Source organism: Urocitellus parryii, chromosome X (genome assembly GCF_045843805.1).
Source record: "Urocitellus parryii isolate mUroPar1 chromosome X, mUroPar1.hap1, whole genome shotgun sequence".
In the NCBI taxonomy this organism is placed as follows: domain Eukaryota; kingdom Metazoa; phylum Chordata; class Mammalia; order Rodentia; family Sciuridae; genus Urocitellus; species Urocitellus parryii.
Window position 1 is genome coordinate 32,000,037 of NC_135547.1, and position 16,189 is coordinate 32,016,225.

Below are 16,189 nucleotides of genomic sequence, written 5' to 3' on the forward strand. Positions count from 1 at the left end.
TTTAGTTGTAGTTAGACACAATACCTTTATTTTATTTACTTATTTTTATGTGGTGCTGAGGATCAAACCCAGGGCCTCACACATGTGAGGTGAGCACTCTAAGGCTGAGCCACAATCCCAGCCCTGTACTTATTTATTTTTTTACTATTAAAATGTTTTCCCTTTAAAAAAAACATTTATTTTTTAGTTGTAGGTGGACACAGTATTTTTATTTCATTTTTACGTGGTGCTGAGGATTGAACCCAGTGTCTAACACCTACTAGGTGAGCATTCTACCAATGAGCCACAACCCCAGCTCCAAAATGTTCTCCCTTTTATGAAGAGGTGATAATAGATGCTGGCAGTTTTAAAAACATGTATCTTGCTGGGTGTGGTGGCACACACCTGTAATCTCAACTACTAAGGAGGTAGAGGCAGTAGGATCACAAGTTTGAGGCCAGTCTGAGCAACTTAGTGAGAGCTTATCTCAAAAAAAAATTATATATATATATGAATGACAGACTAGGGATGTAGCTAAGTGGTAGAGTGATTGCTTAGCATGTGTGAACCCCTGGGTTCAATCCCTAGCACCACAAAAAACAAAAGTGTACTGAAATAAAAAAAGCCCTATATTAATGCCTAAAGTGGGGTCTGTCCATGAAATCCCTGCATCTAGAAAGTGTTTACATATACTGCTTTTTTTTGTGTGTGTGTGGGATGAGGTCTAGGAGGGCACTCAGGGATTTTAAAGAGGCAATGAGAAATGCATGTTGAATATACCTACTGGCTAGTCACCAAACTTTACATAGACATGATTTATCAGCAACTCTTTAGGATTTAGGTATTCCTACATTATATATAAGGAAACAAAGTAAACATAGGATAAATAACTTGCCCAAGGAATGTGTTAGTAGAGGGAAACTAATCCAAGTTTATCTCAGTTTGAAATCTGTGCTTTCCTATAATACCACATTACTTATTATTATGGTTTGGATGTAAGGTATCCCCCAAAAGCTCGCATGGGAGACAGTGCAAAAAGGCTTAGAGGACAAATGATTGGGCTATAAGTCTTAACCCAATCAGTGAAATAATTCCCTGATGGGATTAACTAAGTGTTAGCTGAAGGTGAGTAGGATGTGGCTGGAGGAGGTGGGTCACTGGGAACATGGCTTTGGGGTATATTTTCTATCTGGTGAGTGAAGTCTCTGTTTCCTGATTATCATATGAGCTGCTTCACCCCCCCCCACATTCTTCCACCATGATGTTCTGCCTCATCCTGATCCTCAAGGAATGGAGCCAGCTGTCTGTTAACCGAGACCTTTGAAATCGTGAGCCCCAAACAAACTTTTCCTTCCCTAAAATGGTTCTTGTCAGGTCTTTTAGTCACAGTGGTGAAAAAGCTGACTGAAACACTTATTATAGTTTCTAACACTAATTTTAGGGACAGACAGTGTTCAATTGTTCTTTGTATACCTTTTAATGTTACCTTTTCAAACTCACTTTCTGACTTGTAACTTTGCAGTGTATTTATATAGTGATAGCAAGTATCAGTATTATGCTTTAAGCTTACATCCCAACTATTTTTGTCTTTTTGTTCAAGCAGTCACATAACACCTATTAGGAAATATTCATATGGCAACATCTGATTATTTGCAGTGGAAACAACCAGCACCATGGCAGGCTACAGTGTTCAGAGAGAAGTCAGTGAAAGTCAAACTGCCTCAAAAAGTTGAAGACATTGAGTTCTGGATCAATCACACTGCCACCCAGACCTTGGGCATAAAGGAATTGTGATTAGTTAGAGAGTCAATGACAAAGCAATTCAATCTTACAGGTAAAGTATAGGAGAATCTGGGCACCAAAGTAGAGAGATGAATATAGGGGAGAAGGAAAAGGGGAGAGGAAGAAGGCAGCATAGGGGGAGAAACCAAGGCAAACAACATACAGTTAGCCAGAAATCCCAGAACACTCCAAGACCATGCTAATTAACAAGGATGAGTGTGACTCCCCAGCTTCTCACTCACATACTGAAAACAAATGGAGTAAAGAACATATAAGCATAGAGATGAACTCTTACCAGTGTTCCTTTTAGAATCAGACTTAAACATTTTTTTAATTTGTTTTTTAGTACTGGGGATTGAACCCAGGGGTACTTGACTACTGAGCCCCAGCCCTTTTTTATATTTTATTTAGAGACAGGGTCTCGCTGAGTTGTTTAGGGCCTTGCTAAGTTGCTGAGGCTGGCTTTGAATTTGCGATCCTTCTGCTTCAGCCTCCTGAGCTGCTGGGATTACAAGTGTATGCCACCACACCGGGCTAAACTTAAACATTTTTTAAAGGCATGAAGCTAATGCTTTATCATTTAGGGGTCTAAAATCTGGCCTTCTGTTTGCTAAAAATCAAAATGACTGAAACCAGAGTTTGTCTTGCATTCCTGTTTAGTGAAGTCGTCTGAAAATAAGTCATGTTCAACAAGTGTTGGCGAACAACTTTTAATAATACATATTTAATTTTCAGAAACATATGCTAACCATCAACAACATGGTCAGGGTTCCACTGTCCCAGATGTTATTTCATTGGTACATTATATTGATATTTACAAAGGCTTTCAAATTCAACAACAAAAAACAAAACAGCTTGAATTTTTAAAAACTACAATGCTTTAAAAAAAATGTAAACAGTTCAATTTTACATTATTGTAAAAAAGAAGACTCACTCCTTAATGCGGCTTATTTTTTTTTAAGTGAGCAAAGCCTGGTGCTCATGAATAAAGAATGAAAAGAATTCTTTACATAGAAACATTGTGCTCCAGTGTGGCAAAGAAAAAAATTATATATATATATATACACATATATATAAATACATATGTATATATATATATGAATATATATATATATATACAAACAAAGAAAATAATCTTAAGTCCACAATTTAGACCACAAAAAAAATCTTGTCCCCAAATTGAGAAATTTATAAAAACCATTTACCCATGGTTATTGACCTATTGAAGATCTATATAACATTTTCAAAACAATAACTCAGTCAAAAGAGACCACTTTTATTTTTTCTTTGGTACTGAGGATTGAACCAAAGGGTGCTTTACCACTGAGCCACATCCCCAGACCTTTTTATTTTTCATTTTGAGACAAGGTCTCACTAAGTTGCTAAGGCTGGCCTTGAATTGGGATCCTCCTGCCTCAGCCTCCCGAGTTGCTGGGATTATAGACGTGCACCACTGCACCCGGGGAGACCACTTTTCTTTAAAATGAAATTTTGTGCAAAAGAAATTTAAGCTAGAAACAAGACTATACCCCAGTAAGAGGCTAAAAGAGCCACTGAAATAATTTAACTTTGTTAGATTTAGTGCATGTAACCAAAAGGCACACACATGTGATTAATATATTAATATCTTTTCATGCAGAAACTTGTGCATGTTCATAATTATATAACAAAAACACAAACATAACAAAACATAAAACCTAATGTCTGGCAATGTTAATCTAGCCACATTCTTTTCTAGTCTATCAGTCTAGGATTTCCTAGATCATTAACACTGCCTCTCAAAAAATATATTATATTTGAAAAACTTTCAATAAAAATTAAAAAAGGATGTTAGCCTGAAATACTATATATTTTTTTCAGTTCTGATACATATAGAAACTTACTGATATGTTTATTTTAAATGTCAATTTAAATTAAGATACATTTTTCCTTTTGTTAATAAACACTTTGATTGCTCCAGTGAAGTCAGCAGAGAGAAGAACTTCTGTGTTATCCGTCTTCGCAGTACCTTAAAAGCAGAGAAAAAACAATTTCAGTGAATTTGAAAGGAAAATGCAGCCTGCTGCCACAATTACCATATGCCCATGACACTCCACCTTTGTGGGGGAAGATCTTTTCCCCACAGTCTTTTCTGGCTTGTTCCTGTAACCTGTTCATCCTGCTGTACCTTCCTCCTCTCTGAGGTTCACTTCCACTAACTTTATGTTAGCTCTTCTTTTCCTGGCTTGAGGATATTATTCTTCTTTGGGGCCTGGAGGCCCAGATTTACTCTCAGGAGCCTAAGCCTCTAAGTCATTTAATGTTTCCGTTTCATGAGTATAGGTTAGAGTGTTATTCAGCAGCAGGACTGGAATGCTGGCTGAATGGGACTAGCTGGGCAAGTCTATTGTTAACAGTGTCTCTAATGACAGTGACAGTAAGGTTTACTGTACTGCAGAAACATTAAAACTGCCATGAAATGAAGTAAACACCTTAGTTCTATGAATGCTGACATCACCGTTTGCCTTTACATTCCATATGAAGATCTATATAGCTATGCCGAATGGAAAAAATGCTTACCTCTAACAGTTGCCAGTTGTGTCAAAACATTTAATAAATTCAGTGTTAACTAATTCTATTATAAATAGGTAAAGATTATAGATGTAAGAAGGACTGATTAATAAGGAAAAGAATAATCTAAACTTTAATTGGAAAGTTGTATACAGGATGAGTCAGACAAAATGGTTTCACTTAGATGTACTAAGAACATATTCTATGTCTTTGAGCATTCCTCATTACCCTTCTGGTATATCCAAACTCATGCTGTGTAGCAGTAGCAAAGGACTTAGGTATCTGAGAAAGGCTACAGAAGAAAAAAATTCATCATACACAAATGCATTGAGACTATGTAATAATAAAGATGATACTGATAACATCTAATACATACCAGGCATTCTGCTAGACACTTTGCAATGTTATCTTTAATTTCTATCAAAACCCTGTAAAGCAGGTTATCGCCACCATTTTATATACTAGGATGACAGGCTCAAACTGTCAAATATGTCAGGAAGAAAGAGAGGACAATCAGATATTTTATGATCTCCATACCCTGGGATTAAGAGTTTATTCCTGCCACGTGTGATGGTGTAAATTGGGAGGCTGAGGTAGAAGGCTCACAATTTTGAGGCCAGACTCGGCAACATAGTGAGAACCTGTCTCAAAACAAACAAACATATATATATATGTGTATGTGTATATGTGAGTGTGTGTGTATAATGGGTTGGAAACGTAGCTCAGTGGTTGAGTGTTCCTGGCTTTATTTTCCAGTACTGGAATAGAAAAATCTTAGATTATACCAATATAGGTGCAAAGCAACAACAAGAAAAAAAATCTGAGAATAATCCATAGCTAGGATTTCCTGTAGAATAAGAAGGGGAAACATATATGAGTATAGAAACGTATAACTGTGTGGGTACAAAAAAAAAAAAAAAAAAAGAAAAAGAAAAAGAAAAAAAATCCCATATCACTTAAGTTAGAAGAAAGAAATGGGATTTAATTCTGAGAAGGAAAGCAAAAGAGGAAAAAACAATACAAAAAACCCTCCAAAGAACAAAAAACAGAGGTCAGTATTTCCAAATATGTATTCAAGTAAAGGTTTAATAATTCTAACTTGGTTTTGTTTTTAAATCTTGCAACTGAATGAGGTACTAGACTGAAGTTCACCTTTGTTATCAAAGAATAGTGTGTATGTAGATGGGGCTGGGGTTGTGGCTCAATGGTAGAGCGCTCGCCTAGCACGTGTGAGGCTCTGGATTCCATCCTCAGCACCACATTAAAAAAAAATAAGTAAAATAAAGGTATTGTGTCCAACTACAACTAAAAAACAAATAGTGTGTGGAGAGTGTAAATACTACTACAAGAGTAATTTCTTGAGAGTAAGAACTTTCCAGCATTCAAAATCTTTTTAAGAAGTACCCTCTTACATCCTATTGCTTTGACTTTAAGGCTTTCTAAAAAGTTGGCTTGTAGTCTGTAGAGTGAGAAAACACATTAAATAAACTCTTCTGCTACTGATTTTCATAATACAAACTGATTTCTACTAACAACTGGTTCAACTTTGCACAGTCTTACCATAATCTTAGGACTAGTAGGGACTACTTTTAAATAATTGGCTGGCATTCTTGTACTTGTTCACAGTTTCTTTTCACTTCCTATCTGAATTTTTTTATATAACTGGAATCACTACTCATTCTCAAAGTCTTACCACATGAAAGAAATTACTGGCTTGTAAATAGCTACCTATCTCAAGAAGCTGTAAATTTGTGGCAAGTAGAAAATAAGCTTGCTTTCATTTGAATTTAATTCGCTTAGTCAACAAAATATACAGGCAATCACTTTGCTAGGCACTGGCAATGAGACAATAAATATGACAGAGTCTCTTCTAGAGATTACAATCTAGTAGAAAAGACACATAATAAAGAAGCTTTGTACTTACATATACTGTTTGCATTTCTTTGAGGAAAATGGTTGCCTATAAAAACTATGAACTTTCAAATTTTTCATTAACTCCTAGATGAATTAAAAAAGCAAAATTTGGGCTGGGGATGTGGCTCAAGCGGTAGCGCGCTCGCCTGGCACGCGTGCGGCCCGGGTTTGATCCTCAGCACCACATACAAACAAAGATGTTGTGTCTGCCGAATACTAAAAAATAAATATTAAAAAATTCAAAAAAAAAAAAAGCAAAATTTGCAAAAAATTTTACTAAAATGTTCCAAAATGAATATCTGAAAACCAGTGCCAGTTATCTCACACTGGAACAAACAATGACTATTATGTTGTAAACAAATATTCTTTATACTCATTAAAATATCATCATAGTCAACACTAGGTTAGTGAGTCTCCTAAGTAGTGACAAGAAAAAAGTTTAGGGCAAATAAAATATAGGTACCTACCAGATGATGTGGTATCTAAAACTTCAGCATCTTCACCTTTATCACTCCCTTCTGATTTTTCAGATTGCATATCCAAAGATAACATCAAACTTGGATTTGGAGCAAAGATGGCTGATGTAACAACTGCATTATGTGCTGGAAAATAATTCACTTTAGGATAACTGATAAATTTGATATTAAACATCAAGACAAAAAGGCAATATGCAAAATATCTTTTAAAACTAACATACAAGCTGGGTAAGATGATGCATGCCTGTAATCCCAGCTAGTTGGGAGGCTGAAGTAGGAGGATTGCCAGTTTGAGGCCAGTGTGGGCAACTGAGCAAGACTCTGACTCAAACTAAAAATTTTAAAAAGGGCCGGGGACATAGCTCAGTGGTTAAGCACCCCTGGTTCAATCCCCAATGTGTGGGATAGGGCAAAGAAACTAACATACATATATGTTATATGCCAAACATCCTTAAAAACTAATGAAAGAGCTGGGCCCAGTGGCGCACACCTCTACTCCTAGCTACTCAGGAAACTGAGGGAGGAGGATCACAAGTTAGAGGGCAGCCTGGCCAATTTGGCAAATCCCTATCTAGATGGGCTGGTGATGTTGCTCAGTGCCCTGGGTTTAATCCCAGTATTGTCAAAAGGTAATCAATCAAACAAACAAACAGAAGTAACTAAAAGCAATTTAAAACCTAGAAGTATTTTCTAAACAAAACAAAACAAAAACCAAAAAATCGAACACATAAAAGTTCTAAGATTCTATGAATTCTTACATTTTAGACCAGGACAAATTCTTCCTTGGCATAGAAAAATCAAACAAAGCCAAATAGGATGTAAAGCAGTTATAATTGATAAACTTCTTAAATAATGCTGATACAAATTTATTCTGATAAATCTCCACTTTATTCACTTATAAGATACATGTAAGTAGGCATTTGCTTACCTTTAATACCTTCCCAGAAGTCATTACGATCTCTCCTGACTGAAGTGAACTTGCTTAAGTCATGATAAGTACTCCAGATATAAACATATTTATCTTCTGAACCACTAACGAGGTAAGTAAAATCATGGCTAAATTTTGGGAATAAAGGTAAAAAAAAATAATAAAAAGAAAAAATATTAAGGTTTCTTTCTACCAGTACTTCCTAATTTAAAATACCTAAGACACACCTGAAGGAGCTTATTGAAAACTAGACTCATTGTCTCATTCTGGAGGTTCTAAGTGGGTGGTCTAATGTGGGTGCTATATGGTGTGTGTGTGTGTGTACATGTGTACTTACTGAAGATCAAATTAGGGCCTCACACACGCTCGGCAAGTACTTTATTACTGAGCTAACCCCTCTAGTCCTGGCATCTGTATTTTCATCAAAGCTCTGGTCACTTTGATGCTAGTTAACTCACACTGGAACAAACAATGACTTAAGGAATGAGAGAAGCAGAATACTTTACCAGTTAATTATTAGCGAATTCAAGAAGAAAAGTACAACTGATAGGAAAAGAGCTGAAAAAAAGATGGCTAGGAAGAAGAAAAGGCAAGCTGGCAATCCTATTTCAAAAGGAGAGCTTGCAGATCATAAATTAAGAGTTCAAATAATGAAGCCTGTGGCCCACACCTGTAATCCCAGAGGCTCAGCAGGCTGAGGCAGGAGGATTTTGAGTTCAAAGCAGCCTGAGCAACTTAGCAGGGCCCTAAGCAACTCAGTCAGATCCTATCTCTAAATAAAATACAAAAAAGAGCTGGGATGTGGCTCAGTGGTTAAGTGCCCCTGGGATCAATCCCTCGTACAAAGGAAAAAAAAAAGAGTTGAAATAATAATAAGTAAAGGTGTAAACATAGGGCACTTTGCTTTCTGAGCTCTTGTACCTAAAAGGAAAATGACAATGGTGGGGGTGTTGGGGTAATCCTCCTATTAAAAGCTTACATAACAAATGAAAGCAAAAATTTTGAAGCTAAGAGTCTTCTAATCCTGGCTCTGCAACTGTGACTTTGACCAATCAACTTTTGGGGTTTTGGTTTCTTCATCTGTAGAATAGGGGCCATTCTATGTCTTATCAACCATACATGTAGACAAGGTAAGTATTGCATGATGATATGAGATGCCAGTTACAAAGTTCAAAGAAACTAAAACCCTCACATAAAAATAAGGCATATATCAATGAAAAAAATGGGAATAGGGAAGAAATGTTTTGATCTCTTTTGGGAATTTCTCAATGTCAATTTACCTGAAACTTGCTTTGATCTGGCTGCTGCTATTGACATAACCCTTATACTTCATGGATAGTGACAAATCTCTCAGATCATATAGTCTGATTCTAGAGTCATTTGAGGTTACCAGTATCTAAAAATAAATAAAAGGAAAAGTTAAAAATATTAACTTTTAGTCTAAGTTAAGCTGTTTTCATCAAAGCCAAAAAAGGGGCATTAAACACATATAAAACAAACACACCTCAAAGCTAGAAATAGGAGTTTCCATCAGAAAGGGAATACATTTTTTGTCCAGATATTAAAACTAACTTCAAATCTATGTGAAGTGTGAAGAAAGCTGGTTTTGAATAGTACAGTACCTTATTTTCTCCAGGTAAAGGCTCAATGCCAGTAATTTTCCTTCCAACCTTGTTGCGCCCTCTAGTAGATCGGACATGTATTTGTGTATGGTATTTCAGATGCTAAAAAGAAAGCATAAATTAAAAATATCAGAATTAGAACAAACTTCAAAGATCACTTGATCCAATTCTTAGACAGATTCTTTTTTATATGTCCTACTTTACAAGTAAGGCAGGGGATTAATGACTTGCCCCAAACCACAAAAGCGTTTTATTAAGTATTCAATTACGTTACTCTCACAAAATAATAATTTACCTCTGTATCATAGAAAATACATCTCCCATCATATGTCCCAATTACTGCATATTTGCCATTCTGACAGAAATTTGCAGCTGTGATCAATTTTGTTTGACCATCTACTTCATTCCACAAAGCCACTTTTTTGTCGGGTATGTTCCAAAGGCGAAGCTTTCCATCCAGTGACCCACTTAAAAAATATCTGTCATCCTAAAAAGGTGGCAAAAGAAAAGCTTTTTATTCTACCACGCGAAGAAAAACTTGGCAAACCAAAACATTAAGTCTATTATAAATAACGTTTTAAAATGTAGATCTCATTGTAGAAGTATTCTTCATCTTTTGTTTTGGATGTTAGGGATGGAACCCAGGGCCTCCAACATGCCAGGTAAGCTTTCTATCCTTGAGCCACACCTCCAGTCCCAAAGCACTATTCTTTAAGCTAGCATTAGTTTATGCATCAAAAACAATTAAATTAGAAACCTCAGTTTTCATTTTGGAGAAATAACATTCTAATAATTTTATCTTATCCTTGAACTGCTTTTCTTAAAGTATGTATATTAATAGAAAATGTGTTTGAGTATGTATTGCATGGAAAAAATTCTGTGATTAAATAATTCAGAGAAATTCTGGATTGCAAAATGTTAAACAGTATTCTCAACTAATCCATGATTTGAATCTCTAAAAAGAGGGTAAAGCAGGTAGTGTTTTCCAACTTATCTCACCACACACTTTTTTGGGGGCACATGGGGGAGTCAAGAAGGAACATCTAACAGGGCTAATACCTTCAAGGACCATGTTTTGGGAAACACTATACTATACCATACTCTCCCTGAGATACACATAACACAGGGATAAAAGGGTAACATGGGTCAATGGCTTACAGAACCAGTCTTTTTTGGGAACTCTAATACCTTGTCAGCAGAGAATCACTTCACGATTCAATCTCAGATCAGGAGCTCTTAGTCTGGGGCAATGTGACCCTACAGTAGGTATCTATCACTGTCTGAAGTCATTTTGGGTTGTCACAGCTTGCTGTGGGTTGGGATACTACCAACAACTAGTTGGCAGAGGCTAGGAATGCTGTTAAACATCTTACAATTCACAGGAGAGGCTTCTCTCCCCCTATAACAAAGAATGTCAGGCTGGGGTTGTGACTCAGCAGTAGAGTGCTTGCCTAGCACTTGTGAGGCCCCGGGTTTGATCCTTAGCACCACATATAAATAAATAAAATAAAGGTATTGTGTCCACCTACAATTAAAAAATATTTACAAAAAGAATGTCAATAGTATCAAGGTCAAGAAATCCTGCAGTAAACTAAATCAGTCCTACCAACAAGCTGGTCTAATCTTGGGCAACATAAGAATTAAAGATTAAATAATTGGGGCACCAAAACAAGGAGGCAATTCTCTTCTCTGCTTAAGATTATTGTTCTTACCTACTTATGATGCCTGTCAAGGACAATCAACAAATAATGGGCATTTTTATGACTATGGTTTAATCAGCCCTACTCATTATATACTAGAAGAGCTGAACAAGTAAAAATACTTTATCTTGGGGATTGGAGATGTAGCTCAGTGGTACAGCACTTGCCTAGCATGCATGAAGCCATGGGTTCAATCCCTAGTACTACAAAAACAAACCAAAAAACAAACAAAATAACTTCATCTTGGCATTCTTTTTTTTTTTTTTTTGTGGTACTGGGGATTGAACTCAGGGCCTTATGCATGCAAGGCAAGCACTCTACCAACTGAGATATATCCCCAGCCCCTTTATCTTGGCATTCTAATTCAAAATTTTACTTATGTACGTGTGTGTATCTCCAATTTGCTGTTTACAATTCTGCTACCTTCCTTCCAGTCATATTCCAAGTCATATTGTCTAAGAAAATGTCTACACCACTGCATTCTTCCCCATTTCCTCTCAAAAACCCTCCAGATCAGTAGATTTTTTTGTTTCAAAAATAAAAATATACAGAAATTACTGACTGTCAGAGGCCTTAATAATAAAAAGCTACCCAGTACTATCACAATGTAAGGTATCTTTCTACCCTGATAGCTAAAAAAGAGACAAAGGTTAAATCTATCCTGCTGCATCTTCAGGGGACCAGGATAGCAATGTTATTCAGAAAGACGCCTCTAACAACTTGATAGTCAAAACTGATAAGGTATTAACATAGATCAGACATTTTTAATTTTCATAAGTTTATGACCAAGTTCTTCTAAGAGTTCAAAATTATTATTACCTATGTCGTAAACCTGCCTAGAAAAGGCAGAAAGTATACTGAGGGGAAAAACGAGTCTTTTCTCCTAATTTGGGTGAAAAGAGAAAGAAATGGGAATATGATTGAAATGTTACATTCAAAAGACAATGGTGGGGCTGGGGCTGTAGCTCAGTGGTAGAGCGCCTGCCTTGCATGTGTGAGGCACTGGGTTCGATCTTCAGCACCACGTAAAAATAAATAATAAAGATATTGTGTCCATGTACAACTAAAAAAAATTAAAAAAGAAAGATAATGCTTTCTGGGTATGACAGCACACACTTGTAATTCTAGTAATTGGAGAAACTAAGGCAGGAAGATCTCAAGTTCAAGGCCACCGTCAGGAACTTAGTGAGACCCTGTCTCAAAATAAAACAAAAAGGGCTGGGGATGTGGCTTGGTGGTAAAGTGTCCCTGGGTTCAATCCCCAGTACAAAAAAAAAAAAAAAAAGACACTGATTGTTAAACAAATTGGGATAGGGACATGACTGGTAATGTAACCATATGTCAACATAGGGGAGGGCAAGTTAACTCAGCACAGAGTGACTAAAATTATTATAGGTCTAGGCAGTAGAATTGATACCAGCATGTGATTTCCCTTGTGCTTACAGTTGCAAAAAAACTTAAAACCAATCTAGCTTTAAGCATTTGGTGTCTCTGACCTTCAAGGGCATACAATAAGTCCATTAAAGCAGATTTTTCTCCTTTATTGAAATAATATGAAGTATTTTCTTTAAAGGGGAAAGATATTTAAAAAATTTCTATATTGAAAATGAGTAAGAAGGGATATCAAGATTAACAACATATATCAGGTAAGGTGGCAAATGCCTGTGGTTCAAGCTACTTGGGAGGCTAAAGCAGGAGGATCATTGAGCCCAGGAGTTTGAGGTCAGCCTGGGCAACAAAGCAAGACACTGTCAAAACAATAAATAACAACAATAATAAAGGATTAACAAAGTTTCCAGACATTAAATAGGAATTTTTTTGTGTGTATGTGTATTGTATGTGTGTATGTGTGTATTTTTTTGGGGGGGGGTACGAGGGATTGAATCAAGGGGTGCTCAACCACTGAGCCACATCCTCAGCCCTTTTTACGTTTTGAGACAGGGTCTTGCTAAGTTGCTAAGGCTGGCTTTGAACTTGCAATCCTCCTGCCTCAGCCTCTTGAGCTTCTGGGATTATAGGTGTCTGCCAGCACGCCTGGCAGAATTTTGTATATCTTATAATGAATTTTGGTCTTTGCTTCTTTTAGTCTTTTCCACTTTCTCTTTTTCCTCTCTAATCCTCCTACAATTCCTCTGTTTACACTTCCCTTTCTCATTTTATAAATTTGCTGATTTCTCCTTCCATCTGTAATAGCTCTCATCTTTAATGGGATACTTTATTTATACCCTACATATCTAATAAAATATTTGGAATGCTTATTTACTATTACATTAAGAATAAAATATTCCCACTTCTGATACAGAGTAACAGAGTATTTATTTCCCTTCCCATTTTTAAAGCAAAATGGAACACTAATTTAAACTGACTCAATCTATATAGCTATTAATATTTTTTCTGTAGCCCAACTGCCCTCCAAAGAAACCAAATTCCCTCAATCTTCCTTTTAGCATGACACAAAATATACAAACAATTACTTACTCTTGGATGGAAAGCTATGGCAGTGACAAAATCAATATGTTGAAAACAGCAAAGGCATTCTCTTCTAGAAATGTGCCATAACCTGACTGTTTTATCCATTGAAGAAGACAGCAGAAAGTAGTTCTATGAAGAAAATGATATTGATTATGACCATATGAAAAAAAACCTACTTGTACAACAAAAGTGAACTTTCAGTTTTATGTACCTCCATAGTGCTATTGTATGCAGCACCAGAAAGAACAAAAGATTATCTAATTCACTGGAAAGATCTAATTTCTCTCAATCACTTAAATATCAGATTTCATCAATTCATATTAGCTTTTCTGAAATTTGCATGAATCTTACAATCTATGTCCAAAGAAATCTTCCAGGCACCAGCAGAAGACTAAGGTGTACCTTAGCTGGTATAGCCTGTACACACGGAAACTTACTTAACTATAAATACAAGGCATCTACTCACTTGGTTGTCATTTCAGTTCAGTTATTTTTCACATTGATAATATTGGTGAATTTTAACTCACATGGATCCTAATTGTCATTTAAAGTCTTCAAAAATTACTTTATAATGCAGCATGGAAATGAAAAGTTATTGTGCACCTGTCACACTCTAGGCAAGAAAAATAGAGAATACAAATTGTCAAATCTTTCATAATAGATGATAGAACTTTCAAAGCTTGAAGAGGTAGTATAAATGATGAGGCACTCTGATGGCTCCATCATGAAAGAACGAAACATCTATCTGTCAAAATGATCTAGCTGGTAGAAATTCATTAACTTCTAAACAATCTATTTAGGGGTAAGAAATTTAAGTGATACTGAATAAGGAAACTCAAATGAGACCCTATTATTCTCTGGTATGCTTAAAGGTTCTAAACAAATCAAAGCAATAATAATATTTTTGAATATGTATAATTTGTCTATATTATTCTTAGTACTATATAGCAACTCTGAGGTAGAACTCATCCTTTTAGACAAATGAGAACAGTAAGGCACAGAGAGGGTAAACAATTTGGCTAAGAGATATAGCCAATCAGTGGCATAGCTAGGATTTGCGTTCAGGTGATCTGGCTTAAGGTCCAGATTCTAACCATTACACTGTTTCACAGAGTGCTTAAGTAGAAGACATGTTATGGAAAGTACCATGATAACTTTGTCATTTGCTAATACTAATTACTAATCTTTACTCTTTTGACTGTAAAAACATTAATTGCAAAGATGGATTTGGATATGTAATTATACAGAGATATAAATGTTATTTTTGACTATTTCAAAAAGTATACATTTATGTAGCAAAACCGTTTTTAGATAGATGGCATACTTGATTAGCATGCATGAGGCTCTGGGTTCAATCCCTAGTACCACAAACAAACAGAATTTGGAAGACCTACAATATCTTTGAAACATCTAATAACCATTATTTTTACTTTGCAGATCCACTCAGTTCCAGAAAAGTTTGAACGGGTATATGTAGTTTTCATTATTATTTTCTATTGACTAATAGCAACTATATGAAAACTAAACCGATGGCACACTGCTCATTAAAAGTGGCTTTATTCAGGGCCAAAGGTATGTGGTTTAGTAGTAGAGCATGTGCTTTGCATGTGCTAGGCCCTGGGTTTAATCCCCAGCAAAAACCCAAAATAAAACATTCCAAATAAAAATTGTCTTCATTTAGTTCTTACTTTAAGCTGGAAGAGGTAGTGTAACTAAAAGAGGTAGTATAAGCATATGAAATAGATATGAAGACATTCCTAAAATATTCTGTAAAGAAGACATGTTATGATTTGTTCTATATGTCAAGAAGTTTCTACTTAATAAATACTTACTGAATAGATAAAATTAAATACTTAAACTAAGCATTGATCCTGGGAGTTAAAGAAATTAGATGTAAATCAAGTTCTACCCATAGCTAGTTTTGTGATCTTAGGTGCATCACAGAGCCCAGTCCCCTCATCTATAAAATGAAAGACTGTCCATCATGTGGGGGTTGTTATTCTAACAATTAATAAGGTAATTCTTATTACCTGGCATAAAATAAGTCTTCAACAAATAGAAAACCCATCATAAATACTGATTGTTAAAGACATTAAAGAGGAACAACAGTGAAAGAAGATCAGGCCTCTAACCTTGAGGGACTTAGAATCTTGTTGCAAACAAGACCCAGAAATGTAAATAGGTAAGATTTAAGTAAAAAGAAAGTTCATGGGGCTGGGGTTGTGGCTCAGAGGCAGAGCGCTAGCACTGCATATAAATAAATAAAATAAAGGCCCATTGGCAACTAAAAAAATTTTTAAAAAAAGAAAGTTCATGGAAAAAAAGCACAAGATAGGTGTTATAAAAATTCAGTAAAACAGATCAACATTTATCTTTGTTGTCAGGGAATGCCTTACAAAGGAGATGGGATTAAAGAAAGAATATATTTTGGGGCTGGGGCTGTAGCTCAGTGTTAGAGCACTTGCCTAGCACATGTGAGGCACTGTGTTTGAGCCTTAATAAACAAAAATAAAGGCATGCTGTCCATCTACAATTACAAAAAATTTTTTCAGAAGAATGAATACATTTTTGGTTAGTGGAGAAGAAAAAGAAAGGCACTATATGTGTGCAGTTAGAACAGAATAAATTTTGTTCTTTTCCTCTGGGGTTGGGGAGTTAGGGATATGATAAGCCCTTGGAGACCATTCATCCCCAACTTTTACAATTTATTATTTGATTTTAATTGACACATAAACATTGCATGATATGTATCCATTGTGAAATGGC

General features: G+C 35.8%; 1 protein-coding gene across 1 annotated transcript in view; it reads right to left on the minus strand.

Annotated features, from left to right (window-relative positions):
• Positions 1-2,887: 2,887 nt before the first annotated feature.
• Wdr44 (WD repeat domain 44) overlaps positions 2,888-16,189 on the minus strand; it is a 98,887-nt gene continuing 85,585 nt past the window's right edge. The window contains exons 14-20 of the mRNA XM_026409079.2: positions 13,430-13,552; positions 9,547-9,738; positions 9,252-9,353; positions 8,910-9,025; positions 7,630-7,757; positions 6,693-6,827; positions 2,888-3,769 (exon numbers count right to left, since the gene is read on the minus strand). Coding sequence (XP_026264864.1) covers positions 3,675-3,769; positions 6,693-6,827; positions 7,630-7,757; positions 8,910-9,025; positions 9,252-9,353; positions 9,547-9,738; positions 13,430-13,552 — 891 coding nt within the window. The 3' untranslated portion in view covers positions 2,888-3,674. The remainder of the gene's footprint in view (positions 3,770-6,692; positions 6,828-7,629; positions 7,758-8,909; positions 9,026-9,251; positions 9,354-9,546; positions 9,739-13,429; positions 13,553-16,189) is intronic.